This window comes from Plectropomus leopardus, chromosome 20, assembly GCF_026936395.1.
Source record: "Plectropomus leopardus strain MGB_pleo_1.0 chromosome 20, ASM2693639v1, whole genome shotgun sequence".
NCBI classification, from domain to species: Eukaryota; Metazoa; Chordata; class Actinopteri; order Perciformes; family Serranidae; genus Plectropomus; species Plectropomus leopardus.
In genome coordinates this window covers 19146513-19164382 of record NC_142195.1, presented here as the reverse complement: position 1 = coordinate 19164382, position 17870 = coordinate 19146513, and the positions used below count along the sequence as shown (strand labels likewise).

The following is a 17870-nucleotide window of genomic DNA, read 5'->3' as shown; positions in this document are numbered from 1 at the left end:
ACTCTGTCATCGGGACGTGGAAGGGATGGTACCAAGCTGCACTGTTCGAGACCAACAAACAACAAAACTAGTTGTCATTGTGTTTCCAGCGGCTTTTTAGCCACCAAACATGGGTGTTTTATAATGCCCAATCGCTGTGTTTCCAGGGGCGTTTATGCCATGAAAAGCGCTTGTTTTTTACAGAGACACCACTGCATTTCCTGCCAGGATAGGGCCACAAAAAATGGTTGTTTTTACATGAGACATTGCTGAGTTTCCTGCTGGTATATTGCTATGAACAGAAATCCTTTTTTACAGTGACATTGCAGCATATCCTGCCGACATGGTGCCATAAAAAAATGGTTGTGTTTCCAGAGACAAAGCTGCTTTTCTGGCGGAGATTGCACCACAAAACTGGGTATTGTAAGCCAAAAACCAATCTGTTCCAAACCCTAACCATGTGGGTTTTGTGCCTAAATATACAACAACAAAAGAAACATCAAGTTTCAATGTATATATGTATGTTTGCTACTTAAAAACATACAAATGTAATTTATCTTTGGTTTGCAGAAATGTACAATGCCAGTATTTACTCTGGTGATTTGGTTGTTTACAAATTGTGTTGCTGTGATTAAAAACACAGCAAAAGCCAACTTGTCCGTGTTGTGGCGAAGGTTGAATGAGCGGGGGAGTCAGCATGCTCTCCAACAGTGTGAACATTCACATAGACAAAAAAGAAAAATGTTTGCTGCTTTGACACTTGCTTCAGGGTTCTCTGCTTGGCATCAACAACTAATCCAGCTCCAGGTGGAAACGCGTAATGTGATGTTAGTTGTATACTTGAAATATTTGATCTTTCTGTGACCTAGTTTGCATACTGTACAGCTCTTTTCCAGCTCCTTTCCCCCCCTTCAATTTGGAAAAGCCAAAATGTGTCCATTTGGATTGCTGGAAAATCCAAAATGACAGCTCAGACTCAGCCAGAAAGAAAGGGCTGTAGACTCTGTTGTAGTGTTGGCTTAAATCTGAGTTCAGTCAAAAACCCATCAGTGTGAGAAGCAGGAGCAGTATGCTGAGTCTCTGAATAGGTTTGGTCTGACTATACAAAATGGCAACAAAGGATGTAACAATGAAGCGCTAATTTATCTGTATTATTTATATTATAAACTGAATCAAACCATATTCATTAAGCCTATGCACAGAGTAATGTTTTTTGTCCACAAAGACAATTAAGAATAAAGTCTTTTGAAGAGCTATAGAACATTTATCAGATTCAGTTAATTAAACTAAACAAGATCAATGGCTTTCCCTAATTAATATTACATTCATCACATCATATCAGTTAAACGTGACTTTATCATGGTGTACCAAAATAAACAGACAGACTGAGGAGAGTGGTCTGCTGTTTACTCTGCAGCCGAAGCTTCAGCAGCCCTTTGAATTCAGATTGAGTTTTCTGCATCAATGCACCAATCAATCAAAATAGAATCGCAACGAAAAATATATTATTTTTCTGACTCATAGAAATTTGCAACTGAGAGGAGTGTCCCTCCAATTTAATACCTGTCCAAAAAATTGAGGAGAGTCAAAAATTTAGGGTAAAACACGCTCAGCCAATGGCATTCAAATACTTTAAACACATATGGCACTGATTTCACTTCCAGTTTGCTATTTTACACTTAAGAAATATCTCAATGCCACACTATTGTCGTTTTACTGGTTTAAGTTAAAGATCTAACACTTTTTATTAACTCAATAGATATGTGTCCCGAATTTTAATAACAAATCTATGTAAGTGAGCACTTTTCCAAGATAATCCACCCACCTGACAACTGTGGCATTTCACGATGCTGATTAAACAGCATCATTGCTACACAGGTGTGCCCTGGGATGGTCACAATAAAAGGCCGCTCTAAAATATGCAGTTTGATCACACAACATAGTGCCACAGATGTCCCAAGTTTTGAGGTAACATGCCATTAGTATGCTTACTACAGAATGAGAGCTGTTACCCGTGAACTAAATGTTCATTTCATTACCATAAGACGCCTCCAATGTTGCTTCCTTGCATTTGGCAGTTCATCCAACCAGCATCACAATCACACAAGTCTGTTGTGATGACAAACCGCTGTCAGGTCAAGACCCTGCTGAGGACAATGAGCGTGGAGAGGAGCTTTCGTGAGATGGTTTTTGGTGGTTTGTGCAGTCGTGCAAACCATCTGTTGCATCAGCTATTAAGGAGGCTGGTTTGGTCCTGAGCTGCTGTGCTTGTGAAGCTGGTTGGATGTACTGCCAAATTCACAGAAACAGCATTGGAGGCTTGAGGTCGTAAAATGAACATTCAGTTCACGGGTTACAGCTCTGTTGGACATTTCTACAGTCTGCATGCCAATTGAGATGGAGCGCATTGTGACATCAATTCCTTGATAAATGATTAAGGTATATCTACCACACTTTGATTATGCCATTGTGTTAGCTCTGATTACCTTCTACAGGAAGCCTCTGTTTTTCAGTCATGATCCTGATGCCACTTCTACTTCTTTCATGTATGTTTACAGTACTTGGGAAAACAATCTGATCACTAAGTAACTTGTTCTTTTGTGGAGGATGTGTAATTAATTTAATTGTCACTTAGGGAGAGGCACACTGAGAAATAACTCTTTTTGTTTGTCTCCCATAGGCTGGGGCGAGAAAAAAACACTGCGAATACCTAATTAGCCAATGAATAATTGCTGAGTTAATGGCCACCTCAAGATACAATCTTGAATGTAACAGTCACTCTCCAAATTAATGGGGCTGCGTATTGTGCGGTGGGACAAAGTGGTTGTGCTCTCTGTGGCAAACCCTGATTTTTATGCCTTAATGCTTATTGCAGGCGAGCTTTTATCATAATTCTAATAAACACATTACTCACAGACATTGGCCAAACAACCAACCCCTCCCAGTTATGCAATTTATCTCTCTGTCTGTCTTTCTTTCTCCCTCTTTCTTCATTTCGCTCAGATATACAAATGTGCCATCATTTTGAGAGCATACAGTACTGAAATTTTAATTCCAAAGCACACATCAAGCACTCCCTCAGAAAGTGTTTATCTTTTCCTTTCCCCCCACTTTTTTGCACAAGCCGTCCTTCACTTTGATATGAAATAAACTAAAAGCCAGCATTCCCAATCACTCCTGTGCCAATGTCAGCGATGAAAACCGGTATGCATCTTGCTCCAGACAAGCAACAGCCTTTTTCTTTATCCTCACATGCATACCGAAACACATACATGCTGTATTTACTGCAATTCTGCCAGTTTGAGACTTCAGAGGAGCTCTGTGGTGGCTTCAGGGTTTCTTCCAGTTCGGTTGGCGGGAGTCCGGATTATTTTAACTTGAACATGCAAGCAACACAACTCCAGAAACAACCATAATTACAAGATCTGGTCAGTCCTTCGGATAGCTTTGGCAACCAAAAACCTTGATCGAGTATATGACTAGAAGGGGGCGGGATGCCTCGGTTAAAAATGGACCGGCACATGGAGTTGATTTGGGGTTTTTACATGGGGAGAGTGAGCCAGCTCGCTTCTAACCAACAGATACAGTAAGTCATGAAACCAGAAAGAACCAAAGGGAGAGAGAATCATAAGCAGCTAAGGAAAACCATTATTCCTACTCAGCTGCTTGCATAGTTTGGTCCATTACTTCTGTAAACTCACCTACTCTGACATTTGCTAGTAACAAAACTGTGTACACAGGATTTTAACTCTATGTGCAAACCAAAGCAGAAATATGCAAACACATTATTGTTGTCAGATCTCTAAGTCATACATATATGCATGGTTCTGTTTCATAAATCTCACTCAATCTGCCTAATTTCCACTCTCGCAGATAGCCATAGATGGATGTACACACCCACAATCAACTGTTTGCATATAAATACCTCTATTTGCTCCTCTGGTCTCCAATGAAGCACACAGATTTGCTTTGAGCGAGGCCACGTCCAAAGTTAAACAGGTATTTTCAACAACAGGGTTTTTCATTCTTCATTCTATAAACAATCCTGTCCACACACAATCACTGTGCACTGTTCGAATATATATGTATATATATATATATTGCTGACATTCATGTTGACACCTCCTGTATCTGTCATTTCACATTAAAATCTCTCTAGTTTAAAAAAAAAAAGATATTTATTTTATTTGCACACTGTGCTTCTAAATGTTCTAAATTATTTTTCCAGTTTGCACATATCAATTTTTAGGCTGTAGAGCCCTGCATGTATGTGCGCACTAGGTCTAAATTCTCAATCAGCAACCAAGCAGCAACCCCTATGACTGTGGCTAGTTGTAACACCCATAGGGTCCCATTTCCATTGCGGCCCTTGTCCTGACCTTAAAATTGGCTTTTTCTGTCTCTTTGGTATTTTTGTTGCCTGTAGCAGTGCGCACAGTGCACAGGGGGGAGAAGATGCACAAAGAGGTGGGTGGTTGATTCAAATGAGGCAGTACAAAATTATTTCTGTAGAAATTGGGTCTTAGACGCTGCACTGAGATTAGACAGCAGTTACTGGTGTTAATTTGGTGATTTTGTCAACAATAGCAAACTATATACATGCAGTGAATGCACAGAAACAATTACTTAATGCTTAGAATTGAATTTTACTATTTTAATTTAATAATCTTAAATAAGATGCATTGTTTAAATATAAAAAAAAAAGACTGTGCAATATGTGTTCTCCACAGCTGCTGTATACTGTTTGACAACCTTCTCCTTCCTCAGTTCATTAAATCCCCGCAGCCATCTGAAGTCAGCAGGACAGATATATGTAATAAATCTGCAGCCTCCGATTGCGCTGCAGTGCCATTATGCACGACCATTTACTTTGATTAAATCACAGTCTCTCACAAGTCTGTATTCTGCCTGTTTAAGAAAAAAAAAGTGATGCACAGAATTTATCCAGTTTGGATCAAATCTTGGCGCCTTTTTTTTTCGAAAAGTGGCGTTTTAATCTTTACTTTTTAAATAAACGCTGCTGCGTCACAATAAGTGGATACTTTACCAATTTCCAACCAGATTTGTATCATAACGATGTGGGTATTATGTGTACATGGGAAACTTCCCTCCATCTTTCCAGCACCCAGATTTCTGCACCCCTCTCAGCTCAGATCTGCTGGATTAGGAGTTTTGTATCATCCAGCGGTTTTCCCTGGACCTGTTGCTTGAACTACAGATAGTACTTCCTCATTTTTGTATGCCCGCAACCATGGACGCAAAGAGTATAGAAGTTAGAGTCTGACATACTAGTCAGCTGATTTTAACAGCTGATATTGCCCCATCACAGATATAAGTATCAGCTTATGTGTTGTCCAAAATGAAAAATACATTTTTAACTGAACATAATGCGGAAAAACGCTACTTAAAGTAATTGATAATTCTTAAATTCCTAATTCAATTTATTTTTTGAATGCACTGATGTCATTTTTGACAATGACATTTATTTTTAAACTCTGAAATATCCTGCCTCCATTACATATCTTTGTCTAAAGTATATGAAAACCATATCTGAGGGCTAGTTGCATCCCATAATTGCATACATATATATAAATAAGATTGGTGAATATATCAATGTCTGGATTTTTTTACTACCCAAGTTTGGTATCGGCATAGGCCCCAAAAATCCAGTATCGGCAGGGCTCTAATAGAAGTGGATCAAGAGAAAGACCCACCCGTCTCTCTAAAACCAAATGACAAACTCAGCAGTGCTGATCAAATGTTATCCAAGATTCTGTTACTATATTTCCTTTTCACGTCCTAAATTTCTCTAGACATCTATTTTAGTGCAAAGTTTGGTTGTAATACAAGAATTATTGAACAAGAATTGGTCGCCATACTGTTTCTTGTATTGTAAAACCAGAGGCTGAAAATATTGATATCAAACGGTTGACATTTTTTTCTGTGGAAAAACAGTCAAGCTTGCACTGTCACCCACCAGAAGGAACAATTACGAGTCCAGTGCAGCACAGTGCATTCTGGTAGTTGTATATGTTCTAACCCTTGAGCAAAAGTGAATGCCATGGCCATTTTTTCTTCCGTTTTCTTTGGTCATGTAGCACCAAATAATAAAGTATTGGCACTTTCTACTGCATAGACAGTTTTATGAAGAGATTATCCAGCAGTGAAATATTTCTTTCAGTATGATACAATGTGACCCTTTAAGATGTGAGATAAAATTAGATTCATCACCCACAAACTATTTTTTTTGTAATATTCATTTCCATAGCCTTTCTGCATTTTTTTGCTGCTGTGCTTGGAGGCGCCCACACAGTTCATGTGCCCAAAGACCTACCACCTTTGCACTGGTTATTTCTGTGCTTGTTTAGTTAAAACAGAGCCCATAGTATCATTAATTTATTAATCCATCACACATGCAACTGCAAACTATGGCTGCACTGCATCTTCAGCATTCAGCATTATCAAATTTCGAAATAATTTTGTTTCTGGGGGATCAAAATAGCGTTAAATGCTTTAAAAAGATTTTAAAAAAGAAAAAAAAAATTCAACTTAAAAGCAAATAAAACAGGGAAATTATGAAACAACGTAAATAAAACGTCTTTTATACATTTGGCTTCTGTTATTTTCCCAAAATATAACCTTTCCCTTATGACTGCTGATGTTTCTTCAGGCCTGTAAACTGCTATACTTCATTCTAAAATTTAAGAGCATGTGGCCAAAAGTTGTATTGTACAATCCCAGTTTATTCTCCTGATGAGTCGGCATTAGGATTGCCTAGGGTAAATCAAGACCTGAATTCAAGCTGTCAAACTTTATCTGGGAATCGATGTGCTGTCATTGTCTGAGAGCGACACACAGGAGTCTTGCAGCTGCCACGCATCAGTCCCAACCCGCCATGCTACGGTGGCAGCCAATGAGGTGTCAGGGCTCTGGAGACCCTTGTTGAATTGGTTTCTGAGGAAATCATAAACTCCTCAGTAATGCTGACAGTCTTCTCAGGAACCTGCATGTCTCTGGAGAACTTTTACGCTTAACAAGGCTGAGGTGACAGATTGCAGGAGAGGCGCAGGTTGAAGGACTGGCTTCTCTCTTCCTCAGGAGCTGAGAATACGCTACATGTTACAAGCTGAACATTTACTTTCCGTCAGTCTTTATGGAGAAATATACTCTTTCCAATGTTAAAGTGCTCTCCCATATGACATTGTTCCTGAAATAATCTCCTTGCCCTGATTTTGATACCCACGATGCTTTTCTGCAGACAGTAAGGTCGCACAGCGTGATGGAAGTGGGACAGCGGTGCTAAAAGTGTCCTAATGATCCAGGCTGAGAGTGTAATAACAGATTTAAACCAGCATCTAGGGGAGTTTTCTGGTAGGGTTTAACACTCCTGCATATGTCATCACTGATCAGTATATATCTTGCTCCTAGCAATGGTCCGGCTCTGAAAATAGAAAACCAAAATGTGGCAGCAGAAGAACTGGCTTTCTTTTTTTCTCTCTTTTTTTTTAACGGGGGGGGGGTGACATAACCAGGTAAGATACTGGGCACCCCTAGAAGTGGCTTTTGATTTTTAATAAATCATACAGACTATAATCACACCTATGTTGTGCTCTTTAATTGCTCCCTGATTCCATTGAAAAAAAAAAAAAAAAAAAAAAAATTGCAATTTTTTTTAGAAAAGCTGCCATGAAATTAGGTTTCTTTTAGGTTGCAACAATCCCAAAAAAAAAGCCTTCATAATCCCGCAGGGACTAAATGATACACAAAGGTGTGAATCATGTTGGTCATTAGGCTTAGTGACTGATGAATCAAGGACCAATCATTTCATATTACACAGCAGAAATGTCTTATTACAGACTTCTGCTTCTTTGGTCCTTACTATCCCTTGACTGTCACTGCATCCTGTTCTCATTTCGAGTCTCCTCTATCCCAAGGCCCCTGGGTGTAATCAGAAGAACCATGATGTGCTGGTAGAAAGAAAACCTCCTACACTGAAGTGCAGGAGTAAAATGGAAGGAAGAGAGTGGGAGAGTGAAGGGACTGGATATAATGCTGCAGAAAAGTACACAAATTCAGGCAAACACGGTACTAATGAGGGTAGTGGTACTGTTGGTGACCAGAGAAATGGGACTTGGAAATGAAATGATTTCCCTATTATACCCTTCAGAACAAAAAAATGAATTATTAAAATTAACATTCTCCATCTTGCGTTCCACACTAAAAAATTCCTGCACCATTGTTGTGCGGAGGATGGAGGATTAATGGTACTTGAAGGGTCGGGATTCAAACAGTAACGAGTGAATGGATATTGTTCCATGTTTGATGCTAGGATTTTATTTTGGTGCTGAATGCTCTGAGTCATTGTTGTGGTTCTCTTAAGAATACCAATGACCCAATTACTGAACATATTTTGGGTATTAGTGAGTCATATCTACATTGTCTTTTCAGCAACCTTGCAATTTTTAAGCATGCAAAATAAACCAAAAAGGATTATAAATTGCATCAGAACTTTATCAGAAAAGGTACTTAGAATTGAGGAATTTGGGGTTGGAATAATCACAAAAAAAGGACCCTGGTGGTGACACATTAGTATCATTATAACAGTTCTGTTACACAGCTTTTTAAACCTAATTTTCCCACGTATTATTGAAAATAATTTGTTTTTTTTTTTCCTTTCTTAAAATTTTCTATGAATCCATTATTTTGCTCACTAAGTGGGAGGGGGAGTGAGTGGTGGAGATGTGGGAACAGGAGCCTAATGCTCCAGAGGAATTGATGCCAGATGGTGTTCTCATCGAAGAAATTAAACTGCAAAATGAGAGTGAGAAATGGACTGGTGGGGTGTGGTTGCCCTTCCAGGCGCGCACACACACACTTGCACAGTCTTTAGGTTTTTGGATCATTGGTCGTGCTTTTCTGATGAATAAAATTCCACAGGTGGCTGGATGTACAGTAATTTAGGCAATTTATCAGCTGCTAATCTGTTCAGCTCACTCTCGCTTATCAAAAGGGAAGCCCTCAGTGTTCAGGTGAATAGTTCCTTTGGGAAGCGTGGCGGCTCAGTTTCAGTGGAGAAAATATTCCTCGCGAGGAACATTATACGATGAGCAGAAAACATAGAGCATATTACATTTTAGTTGTTATGACTCAGTTCCCTCAAGTGCTGAAATTGCAAATCGGTGCTACGTGGTGATATATCAACCTGGATAGCAGCAAAGCTACACAATGAATACCTCTGATCTGTGCTTGAGTGCGCAGCTCAGTTACTTAAGGACTCAGTGTGTGGTTGTTATGAAAACAGACACACAAGATTCACAATCTTAACTAAATGTCAAGTGATGGAGCATCACTGAAATGAAGTGTAATGGGACTGGATAGGAGCAAAGATAGAGATCAGAGGATTGTTTTGAGGTTGTTTTGGTGTTTCAAGTCCTGAGTGAACAGCAGTTCTAAACGCACACACACACACACACACACACACACACACACACACACACACACACACACACACACACAAAATCACTGACAAACATCCCCACACACATACACATGCATATATCCATTGCGGAGAAAGAGTGATGTGAACAATCATGTGATCATATCTGTACTTTATAGCTCTTCCAGTGGTGCAGAATGATGCTCTCTGTGTGTCCTCTGGCTCCCCACTGCACCCCAGTGACAAGAAATCACTCACGGGCCAAGTAATCATCATCCGAGCTGTAGACACTGATACTTTCTCTCTGTCTTTCATGATGAATTAGCAGCTGTAGTTCGACTATATTGTCTCGATAAATTGTCTTTGCTATCGTGATCAAACATAAGAATCTCTGTTTTTACAACGAACAAAGCAGGACAACGCTTTATCTCTCACTAATTGCGAGTCTACGTCTACATGCTTTCCCCTCAAACAAAGCTTTTTAGCAAAGAGTGTGATCACTTACTTGAGGTGTAACAATTCATTGATCCAGATAGATGTATTAAGTCAGTGATCAATGATTCAACATCAGTGAAGCAAAGTGAAAATATCAGTCCATATCATCTTTGAGATACGCCTTTATTTTGAATTGCCCAATTGCAGATTTGTGTCACTGCCTGCTAGTGTCTTGCAGATAATGGCAAACAGCTATGAAAAAGACAATGCGGATATCACTTTTAGGATAAATCAGCAGAGACATAATATTTTGGATTTTGGTGAGAAGATGGGTCAACAGGCAAAGCATGTGCCATATGCAAACAGTGCTGTAACAAGATATAAAATGCTCACCCAACAGCGCAAACGAAGCTGGGCATCTAACTCCGCTAACTTGTTTCTCTCACTGTGGCAACATTAACTGCTCTGTTTCAACAATGTTAGGCTGAAAAAACATCCATGCGGGCTGATATTTAACCATGCTATTCTGCAGAGAGATGCAGTGACCTACACCAAAGGCGAGTAGGAAAAAGTGTAAATAAAACAGGTTATTTTTAAAGCAATGAGTGGAGATAAAGCCTGCTAATTTAAGCAATGTGAAAATGTTTGAGCTAATAATGGTGAAAAGCAATAGACAACTGAACCTTGATAGTTATAACTGAGCCCAGTTTTATCTTTTGTTAAATATTGTTGTTAAACTGTGTTTTATGTGTGTTAGTGGCATCAATTTAAAGTAAACTTTACTGCACTTAACTGGTTACAATTACTTAAATTACTAATGTGTTGTATTTTGCTTTCATGGCCAAAAGCAAAAAAGAAAAGAGCTTTTTTTTTTACCAATGGCATTAAATGGGCATATGACATTGTCTCATATCGATCACAGGCCCCTGAACTGAGTCAAATCGAAACTGTGCAGTGGTGGACTTTATGATAACAGCAAGTACCATTGTCCAAAGAATCAATATTATCTTGTATTGCATTGAAACTGGTGATTTTACATCCCTAATAGTTATGACTATAAACTTTTGCTCTCTTCTGCCCCTGATCTCCAGAGTGAGCGAGTCACATGTGGCCTCTAAACAGCAGGCAGGTGGACACCTTTCCCCTGCAACTTCTACAAAGACATCATATTCCTCCTTCTCTTGAGGACATAAGAAAGTCTGTATTCTATCTTCTTGGACAAAAAATGAAAATATGAAGACCTGTCCTGGACCTGCAGACACAGTACAAAGATCGTTCCACCTGCTTACTCATAAGAAGTGGCCAAGCTGGGTTCAAAACGATAAACTTGAAAGGCACTTTCATGTCTTTATGGTTTCCAGGCACAAAAAGTTCCTACATTTCGCCTTTTAGGGTGGACCTTAAAGAGTACAGCAATAACTTCTCAGACGCTCCCATTTTTCAAAGTGTGTGGACAGTGAGAAATATGCTGTGGTGCTGGAGAATGCATGTCTTTTTCTACCTGGACAAATCATCCCGTCTCTAACCTTGCTCTTCTTCTACAAGAAAGAAACTACAATCACTTCAAAGCCGCCATGCAAACAAGGAAGTAAGTGCTTGATGCAAAAAATATAGATTTTTGTTTGGGTATCACTGCTATGCATTGGCACGGGGGCTTTTAACACATGATATAGTTTTTTTGTTGAAATTTTAAGTGATGTTCAGACTTTACCTGACAATTTGACTGCAAAAGTAAGAATTTATGGTTTGAAAGAGTTTTTCAGCAGAAATACTCTGGGGAAAGAGGCTCTGCATTGTGGAAATAGTAACTTTTATTGCATGAACTGTGTGACTTCTACGTAGAGAAGCTTCTAAGTCCACAGAATATATGGCATTTCCAGGCCTGTATCCATCACTGTACTGGTAGTGTTGCTTTGCATTTACTGGCACATGACAGGACATCCCAGACATCACAACAAGAGTAATGGCCCTCAGAATACATGCTTCACGCAGGCTGCAGTGCCACTTTGGACTGAGTGTATCATACAGCTCCCTCTAGAATTGTCGGAAAGCTTCCACATTGAGTATTATTTTGTCCACCATGGTAAATGGAGGAAAATCGCTGCTGTTACCACAGCTTTTCATCTGGTGGTACCGCTGTGTCTGTAGGGCCATAGTTCTCACCATTTTTCCATTAAGAAAAAAAAAAAAGTTTGTGCAAAAAAGTTTAAAACTTTATCACTAAAAATAATAATAATTGGCTGATCAGGACATTGATATTGGCTATGGTTACATGCAATCCAATATTCCCATAATATTCTAAATATGACAAGGCTGAAATTGATATAGGTCACATAAAGAGCATATTCCTTGTAAATACCCCACTTTCCAATTTAGCATTTTCCAATTAAGACATGGAATATGCCGGTATATTTCAGGTTTTAACAGCAATATTTGGATATAAATACAGCCGATTCGAAATACATATCTCCAACAAATTATGTAAGCTGGTGTAGAATTTCCTGCAGACAAGCATTAATTTATGAGGAAATATACCTGCTTTAAACATTATAAAAGGCTTGGATTTCAACAGATTATTGAAAATGCAAATATCTAAGCACTGACCTTTTTAAGAAGGTAGTAAAGGAATGAAAGAGCGTGGCAGAGTTTGCATAGTCTGCTGCCAGGAGAAAACTGATAAAAAATCCTGTTTGGATGCAAAGATTTAAGATGAGCTCCAGCTGTTCTACTTTTCCATATTTTGACAAGATAAACAACATGCAAGGGCAAGTTAATCTAAGTATGCACGACTACATGTTAACGGAAGTGTTTGTGGAATATTCATTGTCATTAGCTGTGTAAACAACTATTGTCTATAACTGTCTATTTTTCGAATAAGGGCAGAAACTGGACTATTTTTGTGCATATAAAGGTACAGAATGATTAACCGTCTATGAATTGTCAATCACAGGTTCAACTAACCACAGAGAGACACATTTCTGAACTTTCACTTGAAGACTTAAAGCTGGAATAGACAGCAATTTGGAAAAGATAAAAAAAAAGAAAGAAAAACAGGAGAACATGAATATACAACCTCCTCCAGCAGTTCTCCCTCTCTGTCCCAAGCCCCTCCCCCCAGACGACCACGGCCATATACACTTTACACAGTATCCCAGTGTGTCCCATACATTGATTTATTTAATCTTATTTCACTGCAGAGCTGCACGCATGGCACTCGCTCAGCCCCTCCTCTCTCTCTCCCTCTCTCTGTTTGTCAGACCACAAACGAGACAAGAATTAGTTAACTAGCCACCTCAGGGTCCCTCCGCCTCACTCCCCACTGCTTTGGGCTGCTTCCCTGGGAGGAGAGAGGAGCAGCTTCAGAGCTTCAGTCAGTGGCTGTAGCAACATGAATTTGGACAGCACCAACCCCCCTGGTACCAGGTGTTACAGCAGGCTGGTGGCCAGCAGCACTGGGTCTAACCTGTGTAATGGCAGTAACTGAACGTTTGTTGATCCGGCAACAAGCTGGAGCTGGAGTTTTCACTAGCTGAACTTAGGTTGCTGCGGCCTCAGATTAGAGGTCCATGTCTGGAGTTGTTGTCCACTCTCCTGCCAACAATGTGGTTTGTAGCAGTGGAGAGTCAAGCGGAAGACACACTGTGATGAGGCTTTAGTTAACATTAGCAACTTAAATGTGAACTTAAAGCTGCAGCAGCAAACTTTGGCTCTTGTAAACAGAGGGCTCAAATATTAGCAAAAATTTGTCTAATCTCAGAAATGCATCACTGAAGTTGACATGTGTTTCATTGCTATTTAATGCCAGACTCTCCTCTTGATAAATTCATCTTCCTTCTTTTGTGTTAATTTGCAGTGTGGGCTGTTGTTGCCGATTTTGGAATAGGAACTTTCTCACTGAAGTGATGTGCACACATATCTGCATTTGTAGAGCAGCCAATAGGAGCTTCCTCTCTATGAAATGACAAAACCTGAAAACAGGTGCCACAGGGAGGTGCAGAAGTCTAGTGTTCTTTCAGACCACTTGATTACAATATGCTGAAAGTTTATTATGGAATTTTAGTCCAGCGATGCCAAATTAAAACTGCCTACTCCAGCTTCAATGACAATCCTAAATTTATAACCACTCCGCTTTGTTGTTGTACTAATTATATCAGAGTGGAAGAGACTGTATGTGTGTGTGACTCAGAGAAAGTCAGAAAATAGAACTAACCTGACAGATACACAAAATAATGCAGGGTTCCCACTCAATTTTACCAATGACTTTTCAAAACTTTTCCAAAATGTTTTCAGAATATTTCACCACATTTGCATGGCTTTATTTTCATTTAAAATGTGTCGGACTATAAACACGCACGTCCTCAGCATTTATGGATTGGCAAACTGATAGCGCTAGCTGTCTTTACTCTTAAGTTAGGAGTTCCTGATGCCACCAATATACCTAAAGACCAGCCCAAGAAAAACAAGCTGTGCCACTTTTTTGGGGGACAGAAAACCAAAGATCCAATCAATGATCAAGTAGTGCAGCACTAGATTTGAAATTCAACATATTTCATGTAATGTTACAAATGTTGTGGGTTTTTTCTGAACAAATTTTTAACAACAGCTAGAACAAAATGTATTCAAAACGTTTCCATAACATTCTATGAATTCCAAACCATTTCCAGGTCTGGAAAACACCTTTTTTTTCTTTTCCAGCAATTTCATGATCGTGGGAACCCTGTTAATTGAAGATGATGAGTTAATCACTACAATATTGTTTTTCTTATCAATTCACAGATGACCAGATGAAGCTGAAAAATATAGCTATTGCTCAAAGTGAATTGTATTGCAAGATGAAAACAAAACAAGACAAGAAGGTCAAAAGTAGGAGGGTTATTCTGTTAATGCAAGCCTGTTTCAAGGCTTTAGATGTTTGTGGCTGAAGCTACACAGCAAGAAAGAAGTCTGATGAGGTTGAGATGAAAATCCTGCCAGGTGTGGCCAAACTGACCTTTTGGAAAAACAGAAAAAATGGATCCAGAGCGAAGGTGTAACAGACCATGTCTTGGTGTCAAGGTTGTTGGCATTCACCTCAGCAATGAGTCTGGGTATTTCCCACTGACAGCAAACATGGATAAGCTTACTGAGAGTATTCTGTGTGCCGAAGTCTCTTAAGAACATTTTTCTATGTTATGTAACTTCTGTTCAAATTAAAGTAGCCTAGATACTTTTTGATTAAATTGAAGTTCTCTTTTGTACCGCCCACACTTTGTATAAACTAGATCAAAAATGATACTCGTACAATCTCACAACTAAAGTATCTCTTGTGTTAGTTGTACATAAAAATCAAAAAAAAGGAAAGGTTCACTGTCACAAGATGGATGAAATAAACCTGAAGCCAAAAATAAGTTAAGAAACGAGTCTATTTAAGTGCTCTTGTTCTGGTCTTTGTGGGGGAAACAAAAAAAACCTTCATCCCCAAGCGTGGGTTTAAGAAAGAAGAGTTTGGAAAGAAAGCAAGACAGAAGTTTGGATGAGCAGCAAAATAAAACTGTTGCTCCTGAGGAGTGAAATTGTAGAAAAATGCAGTTTAAATGAAGACGGATTTAGGAAGATGATAATCACATTTTGAATGCAAACATTTTTTTCCAGGGAAGATTTTAAAGAATCCCATAATAATCTGGATGAAGAGCAAGAACACACACACAGATGCATGAAGAGCTTACACACATCAGGTGCCTTGCTCACTTAACCTCATGCAACTGTATGCATGCTGCAAGACTGTGATGATGATGTTGGCTATAGCAATTGTCTACAATCTGTGTGGCTTCCTCCATTATTCCTGCAAAACACATCACACCACTGTTGTTATTAAATATTTGATGTGTTAAAAAATGCCATCCATAAATGGTGCTGCACCTTGGTGGATTGCTCAAATCAACTGCTCCACCAGAGTACAATATGAGATCCTCTATTTTAAGCACAGCAATTGCCTGAACTTAGCTTCAGGTCTTACAGGGTTGACTGAGAAAAGCCCCAAAAAAACAACCTATAGCCTAATGTCTCATGAGTTCAGCCAGTCCCAGTGAGCTCCGTCTGTCTTATTAGAACAGGAAATGTACGGTCAGCATACTGTGAAAGACGTCGATATAACGCCATTGCTTATCCCTTCACATACATTTAATTATTGCATGCAATTTGGCTAACATATTGATTTTTAAAAATTATTATTAGCAGTAATTTATTTTTATTTTTCTTATGAAAATGATAAATGATCATGCAAGTAAAGTTCCTACACACGAAGTTGTTGTTTTTTTTTTTTTTTAAATCATGCAGTGTGTGTATCGCCACTGTGCCTCGTGCGTTGGACTGCAGAGCGGTGTTAAAATTCAGAGCAAGTATTCGCAGAAGACAGCGCTTGCTCTTTCCTGGACGTTCAAGAGTAGCCCAAGTAAGGGAAAAAGAAGCAAAAGCTGCCACCCCACGGCCCCACGCTATATTAAGGTATGGTAGAAACAAAACACACCACCCGTCACTGGTGATAGCAGGTAGAAAACTTCCGCCCCCGCTTCTCATAAGTAGGTAAAAAAGGTAGAAAACTTACCACCCCCATGTCCAGCTGCTCGGTAGTCTGAGACGGAGCCGCTCCAGTCAGAGGTAAAAACCACAATATATTCACCAACAGCAGCATCTCCGGTGAAGTATTCCTCATCCACTTGTGAAGAGCCAGAGAAATCATCGTGCCCTATGACAGGCTGATCCTGCAGGGCTCAGACACCGACCCTGACAGCCGCATCCACGGGATAAATCACACGCCGACACGCCGGTAAAATTTACCCGAATAAGTCTACCTCACTGTTGAGCGCAAACACATAAAACACATTAAAACTGGTGCTGGTGGAAACACTTAAGACCATGAGATCAGTTTATGTCCCGCAAAACTGCACTCTTAACTAGCACCTAAGTGGTCATGATCTGAGATAAACTGCGTATTCTTGTTTTTATCACAAGTCCATCAGAGGTAATATCCCCGGAGCAAGACACGCGAGCTCCCCTCTTCCTCGTAGCGTCTCGAGCGCTGGAAAATGAAAGCAGCTGCGTGCGGTTGTGTCGCGAGCAGCTGAGATCAACCTCAAATCAGCCACAATAACCTATAACAGTTCCGGGCGTAATTCCCCAAATAAAAGTCTCGCTGCTGGACTTTTCTAATTCTTTTTTAAATAGATTTTATTTATTTATTTATAATACAAATTATAATAATAATAATAATAATAATAATAATAATAATAATAATAATAATAATAATAATAATAATAATAATATTATTATTATTATTATTATTATTATTATTATTATTATTATTATTATTACTATTATTTAAGTCCCTCAACTTAATGATGAAAACTAACAGTGCACACAATTCCAAAAATCTTTGACAATGTGTAGAGGTGCATGGTTGTGACAAAAATTAGAACACCAGCACCCTTAGAAAAATATTTATCATTTATTGCAAATATTTATCATGGGCAAAAATGCATAGAAACTGACACATTTCAGCTAAGGAGCCATCATCAGTGTGACCAGTTCCTAAATTTTAAAACATCTAGGCCAAATCTTCCAAACATGATTAACGACTTTGGCTGTATAAAGTAACTTGTGCCAAAATGATTGATTAAAAATAATGATTTGCAGTTTTCAAAGCTGTGATTTTTTTTATATTCATGCCAAACATTTGCTGACTGCAGTATGTAAGAATAGGAGTACTTTCATCTTTTCACAGTTTGATTTATATTACTGCAATTTAAATACATTAAGTCTGTTGATTCTCAATATAAACAACTTGAAACCGTCACTCCAGGGCTGTAATAACTTGTGAAAGTCACAAAGTCTGCTTAACAGACTAAATGGTTATAGTAATTAAATGGTCAAATTAAAATAAATGAATTTAATTAAATTGTCTGTCAAACTGAACAAAGGATAGATGCATTTGGTAATTAAAGTAAGCATCCATCAAAGTTAGAGGGGAATTTTACTCAGGGAT

At 38.9% G+C, this 17870-nt stretch overlaps 1 protein-coding gene across 1 annotated transcript in view; it reads right to left on the bottom strand.

Moving 5' to 3' along the window:
- LOC121959933 (matrix metalloproteinase-17) overlaps nt 1-16941 on the bottom strand; it is a 97034-nt gene extending 80093 nt beyond the window's left edge. The window contains exon 1 of the mRNA XM_042509487.2: nt 16434-16941. Within this exon, the coding sequence (XP_042365421.1) occupies nt 16434-16568 (135 nt within the window). The 5' untranslated portion in view covers nt 16569-16941. The remainder of the gene's footprint in view (nt 1-16433) is intronic.
- Nucleotides 16942-17870: the final 929 nt, after the last annotated feature.